This window comes from Glycine soja, chromosome 13 (genome assembly GCF_004193775.1).
Source record: "Glycine soja cultivar W05 chromosome 13, ASM419377v2, whole genome shotgun sequence".
Lineage (NCBI taxonomy): Eukaryota > Viridiplantae > Streptophyta > Magnoliopsida > Fabales > Fabaceae > Glycine > Glycine soja.
This window is the reverse complement of record NC_041014.1, coordinates 19,554,645-19,560,853: the sequence shown is the minus strand read 5'-3', so window position 1 is coordinate 19,560,853 and position 6,209 is coordinate 19,554,645. Positions and strand designations below refer to the sequence as shown.

The following is a 6,209-nucleotide window of genomic DNA, read 5'->3' as shown; positions in this document are numbered from 1 at the left end:
CAAATATATCCGAACGTTAATAATAGATTGTAACTTATTATTATTATTATTATTATTATGTGTTTGTAATTTACTGCTATTCGTTTAGTAATTATGTAATATATTTTTGAATTGTCTTTTAATATATATATTATTATTATTTTGATTTCCTCGTTAAACCTTAATCTTTATTGTTAAAAAAACTTTATCTTATATTTTATAATTTTATTAAATTTCTACTAAATTTCTCACTTTTAATCTTTAAAATTATTCTATATCCCAATTCCAATTTAAGTACTCTAATATTTAGATTGAAATTAATATGTTAGATGTTTCAAGTAGAAAAAACACAACGAGTCACATGACCAAACTTATTTATTTATTCATTTTTAAAAAAATAATATAATCAACTATTTTTTTTTTAAAAAAAGTCTCATAAAATTTAAACTAGATAGAACTAAAGTGAAATTATGAATCTTTTTCCTTAATCAATAAAATGTACTTATGTGAGGTAAATCTTATGTGAAAATATATATATCTCAAATATGAAAAAATCCCATGTATAAATTTGTGCTTCCACTCGAGACAACACTTATTATACATAATACGAATGAAATGAAAAATAGTTATTAACAAATAAAGAATCTAAATAAATTCAAATAAAAAATACAATAATGCTCAAACTAATACAAAGGTTAACTTCAAAAAAAAAGACTAGTACAAAGGTTTATTACGTGCGGAGCGTAGAGTTGTATCTCTCGCTGATTTAGAGGCTCCAGCGACCTTGCATTCCATTTGACATATTATGGAAGAACATATAATAAAGATTAATAATTAATTGAAGAAATAAAAAATTTCAAGAAATAAAAGACTTTTATTTTTTAAAATAATATCTCAATTGATTAAATTTTTTGAGACTTTTTTTAAAAAAAATCCACTTTAGTTTTATCTAGTTTAAATTTTGTGGAAATTTTTTTTTAAAAAAATAGTTGATTATCTTTTTTCTAAAATAAATAAAGTTGGTCTCGTAACCGTTTGAGTTTTTTCTACTCAAAACTCTAGACATATTATTTTCAATCTAAACATAAGGTTACTTAAGTTGAAATTGGAATATGGAATAATTTTAAAGATTAAAAATGAAAAATTTAATAAAAATTTGATAAAATTATAAGATATAAGATAAAAAAAATTTTAACTGTAAATATTAAGGTTTGACAAAGAAATGAAAATAATAAAAATATATATATTAAAAGGCAATTTAAAAAATATATTACATAAGTACTAAACAAATATGAGCATTAAATTATAAACACATAATAATAATAATAATAATAATAATAATAATTAGTCACAATCTATTATTAATATTTAGATATATTTGTTAACTCAAAAAATATTATAACAAATATGTCTATAGGCTGACAATCAACCAATCATTTCAATGACAAATTTATCCTTCTGTGTCAAATAAGCAATTTTGTATTTTCATCTTTGAGGGACACATTTCTAATAAAATAGACATGAACAAAAGTGACTATTTAGTCAAAGTTAAATTCTAACTTATTTGCTGATTAAAAAAATCTTACTTATTTGACCAACTTAAAATTTGTTTGACTAAAATGGAGTTATTTGGCAAAAAGAAAATTATTCCTTTAGGCTGCAGGGTTTAACTCTATAAACCCCTAACAATTTTAGTTTTTATTTTTATCCTCATTTTATTATCAATTTTTTACTTTATCAAATATTTTTTATTTAATCAACTAAATTTTAACTTTCGTTAGTTTATTTACTAATAATATCAATCACACTCTAATTATAATAAAAGAAAAATAGTAAATTCGGTAACTCGAGGATGAAATTGAAGACAAAAGCGAGAGAATAACAATTAAAATTCAAAACAAAAGGATGACGTGTATATAAAAAAAATTCCTGCATGAGGCATGAAAGCCTAAATCTCATTGTCATTGACTCGCACACTCTTAATTTCTATACGTTGTTTTTTTTTTCATTATCAACCAACTAAAAATTATACAAAAATAATTTTATAATAATTAAAAAAATCAACAAACTTATCATCCATATTAATTTATCCTTAAATACTTATAAAAAATCTTTACACTTTTAATGCACATACTATTTAGTTTATATAAAAGAAAAAAATTAAATATAGTTTTTTAGTATCTTTAGAACTATTTTAATTAAATTTTTTTTTAGTAATTTGTGTGATAAAAAGTTATATTTAAAATCAATACAACTTATATTTTAATTAACAAATAAAAATAAAAAAGCTGTATTTTTTTCTTATATGAAATCATTAATAGAAGTAGTCTGAATGAGACTGGAAAATTCTTTTTTTAGACTTTAGAGCTACACAGAACCACAGAAAGAAAGAGAGAAACCAAGATGCAGCAGCCAGCAGCTAAAGATGACTTTCGCGTATTTTGTTAAACAATTTAATTATTACTTTTTTTAATAAATCCTCATTAACCGAAAACTTATATTAATAAGTTTAGGTATAAAATTTATAAAAATACTTTCAAAAAAATTAATAGAATTCACTGACTTTCTCTACCCTTCCAGTGTCCTCACAATCTCTTATACTGATAATTCGTAATTATATTCAGTACATATATTTATAATTTATAATTTATTTATTTATTTTCAAAAACCTGATGTCTCTTTCGATTTTCATTTTTACCTCTGTTCCTCTGTGGCCATTTAAACAATGAAAATGGCATATTACCCATCATCCTTTCCCCTCTGTAGGAAACACCCATCATTGCCCCCAACAATCCTTTTCAACCTTAGAAACCTGAGCTTCCAATATTATTCCCTCTCTTCTATTCTTTCCACTTTTCTCTTTCTCTCTCTCCTGTGTCCATTTTTTCCTTCTTTTACATAAGCTCCATAGTTCCATAAATTCCTCCCTCCTTTTCTAACTATAAAAATTATAATCATACTTTTTTTAGAAGAGTTATAATCATACTTAATACCTTTATTTTTTTTTATGATTTATTATATTCATTAACTTAATTTCTTAGTTACTACAATTAAGACAATAATTAAATTTATTGTAACTAAAATATTACTTTAAACTTTTTAATTACTAATTATAAAATTAATTAAAATTTACTTCTTTTTTTTTTCAAATTACAAGTATTTTTAAATGGAACTGATTAAGTTAATTAAGGTAATTGTAAACAACAAAATTATTTCTTTTCAAATACATAACACAACAAGTCTGTAGTTGGTGTGATAGTTGAACATTCTTGGTAAAAAAAAAAAAGAGATAAAAAATGTCATCAAATATTTCATATTAATAATATAATAAAAAAATTTTTAAAAATATTAATTAAAGTCAAATAACTCTTTATCAATTAATCTATACACTTGAAAGTCATGTTCTACTCCTATTCTCTACTTATACATTACTTTTAAAAAAAAATTAAGCATCAAAATATATTATCTTTTTTTTTATCATCATATTAATATGAAATAATCTTTTTAGAAATAATAAATAATTTTCATTGAAAATCATAAATACACATAAAATTAATATTTTTCTTTTTAATATAATCTATTTCATACTCAATTTATCAATAATGTTGAATTGAAATCATAAACCATTTAATTAAAAAAATAAAAGACAACTGCTACCACATTTGTCTCAATGGTTAAGTGCCCATGTAAAAAAAATGATGATTTATTCCTGATTAAACCTCTCAATTTAAATATCTCCCTCCTTTCCATCCCACACTCCCCCCACCGTTTACCGTATAGACCACAACACGCGAACAACACAAAGACATCAATCTCTTGTTGTTGTTGTTGTTGTTTTTCCAGAATGGACCCTTGTCCTTCATCGAACACGAACACCGTGAACGGTTTCTACACGTTCGTGAGCCGGGGAATGGAGGAGCTGGAGCGAGCCTTCCTAGCCAACAACAACTTCATCTCCGTCCAGTTCCTCCAGAAGGTGGTGTCCCTCCTCCGCTCCCTCCACACCCAGCTCACCCTTCTCGTCCACAAGCTCCAGCTCCCCCTCGGCGACAAGTGGCTCGACGAGTACATGGACGAGACCTCCAAGCTCTGGGAAACCTCCCACCTCCTTAAGTCCGCCATCTCCAACTTCGAACCTTTCTACTCACAGGGCTTCAACCTTCTCTCCTCCCTCGACTCATCCCACCCCCACCTCTCCCCCCAGGTCACTCAACCCATCTCTCTCCATACACATACATTACTACTCAATTATCATTCTTTTTTATTCATCTTCTCTTCAATACAAGAAGCTAACTAGCACTTATCAATAGCTTCTGATACCTTGATTTCGGCTTGCAACGTCCAAAATTTTTAGTATTTCGTGACTTTAACATGACGAGTAACAATTGTGACCGCATCTGTCGTATTTGTCTGCAATTCTCTGCTATATCGAAAATTGGGACGGAATTGCAACTGTAATCTAAAACCTTCTTAAATATATTAGTAAAGGTTTTAAATTGTGGTGTCGTGATTACTGGAGAACAAATGCGCTCGATGCAGCAGTAATTGTGGTCGCAAAAACAGGGGTGGCAGACTGATTTTTTGTTTCTTTTTTTTTTTTTTTTTTTTTTGAAATTTTGATTTTTTTATGTTCATATGAATAGAAAATAGTATCAAAATATTTACAACAAACTCACCTGCTCAACCAACTAAGCTAAACTCCCTTAAACTTTTTTGGAATTTTGATGGCAATATAATTGTGTAAACTAAGGTGCTTGAATGGGATTTGTGGTTGTTGTGTCCGGTGTTAAATTTCTGAAGGTTAATTGTTTTATGTGGTGATGTTTACAGATAGTGAGGGCGATATCAGGGTGTAGAAGAGAGGCTTTGGGATTGGAGGAGCAGAACCGTGCTCTGATGGAGACTCGGATCCACACGCTGTGTCTGCGTTTAGACGAGAGGGTGTCCGTGGAGTCTAAGCTGAACGGCTTCAACGGCTTCAGGGGAGTTCTCTACGCAATGAGGAACGTGAGTTCGATGCTTTTAATGATCCTGCTGCACGGTTTGGTCTACTGCTGGCCGGAAACCTCGGAGTTGGTCGCCGGAGGGTACGAGGGAGGGAGGATGTTTCTGGGGTCGGCGGTGATGGTATCGGCGGCGAGACTGAGGCAGCGGGTGGCGGTGGAGATGCGCGGCGCGGCGGGGCCGGGGATTTTGCTGTACGAGTTTAGGAGGGCTAGGGTGGCTGTGGAGGAGCTGAGAGGGGAATTGGAGGAAGCCGAAGGTGGTGTTAGGGAGAGAGTGGAGAGTGTTAGAGTGTGTTTTGGGGTGCTTAGATCTGGAGCTGAGAACATTGTTTGCCAGCTTGATGATTTCTTTGATGAGATTGTGGAGGGGAGGAAGAAGCTTTTGGATTTTTGCAGTCATAGGTAAAAAAAAAAAATGATGGTAAATAGTTTTTAGAAGTTAAAATAAAAAAAAAAGAAAAGAAAAGAAGAATGCGCTCATTTCTTGTTTGCTCGATTAATTAAAGAGGGGCATGTGGTTGAAAAAAATGAAAGGTAGAAAATGGTTTTTGCTTTGTTGTTCGGTTTTTTTTTTTTTTGTTCACTTTTTAATTGAAGAGCTAGAAATGAAACAGATGATTTGTTTGGATCTTGTTTAAGGTTTTGTTAATTACGGGTAAACTCGATTGATTGATGAGATGAGAGGATGAAACCGCAATTGCGGTTAGAAGGGAATTGCTGACTGATAATATGTTTTCTAAAGCTAAGATGTTGAGAGGTTGACCTAAGTTTGAAATTTTGTGTAAGTAAACGAAGAGGGTGTTATTGTTAAAGAAACAAATGGGTGACCCCAAAAATGTGAAACAGAAAAGGAGTAACTAAAGATCAGTTATTCACTTCTCAGTTGCTGAAGATTGTTGTGCCTTTTTAATATTTTCAATTATTTGAAGCATATAATGCCAATTTGGTGGATAACTATTTTTTATAGCGCTTAAAACGATAGTTTTGTTCCTCATTTTAATGCAAAACATTTTCTGTAGTTTTAACCCTTTATAGTTTTTACAATTTTTATCTCTTTCTTTTTGTCTTTCTGATGATTACTGGGTTAGTTACCGTAGTTGTACTCCAAAAACGAAAGTTAGTTATCGTTGTTGAAACTTTGGTGATGCTGCTGATAGCAGTGAAGAAGATTCTCTAATTGAATGGGGTTATGGGTTTAAAAACAAACCGACAACAGATTAACAT

At 29.8% G+C, this 6,209-nt stretch overlaps 1 protein-coding gene across 1 annotated transcript; it reads left to right on the top strand.

The window, feature by feature from the left end:
- The first annotated feature begins 3,708 nt into the window (after positions 1-3,708).
- On the top strand, positions 3,709-5,936 carry LOC114381067. Its single transcript, XM_028340245.1, has 2 exons — positions 3,709-4,183; positions 4,810-5,936. The coding sequence occupies exons 1-2, from the start codon at positions 3,824-3,826 to the stop codon at positions 5,389-5,391; spliced, it is 942 nt and encodes a 313-aa protein (XP_028196046.1). The 5' UTR covers positions 3,709-3,823; the 3' UTR covers positions 5,392-5,936.
- Positions 5,937-6,209: the final 273 nt, after the last annotated feature.

Bases quoted from the DNA above. Each gene is read 5' to 3' on its own strand.
- LOC114381067 (XM_028340245.1), top strand. From the start codon at position 3,824: ATGGACCCTTGTCCTTCATCGAACACGAACACCGTGAACGGTTTCTAC. The intron at 4,184-4,809 runs GTCACTCAACCC...TGATGTTTACAG, and splicing joins ACCCCCACCTCTCCCCCCAG to ATAGTGAGGGCGATATCAGG.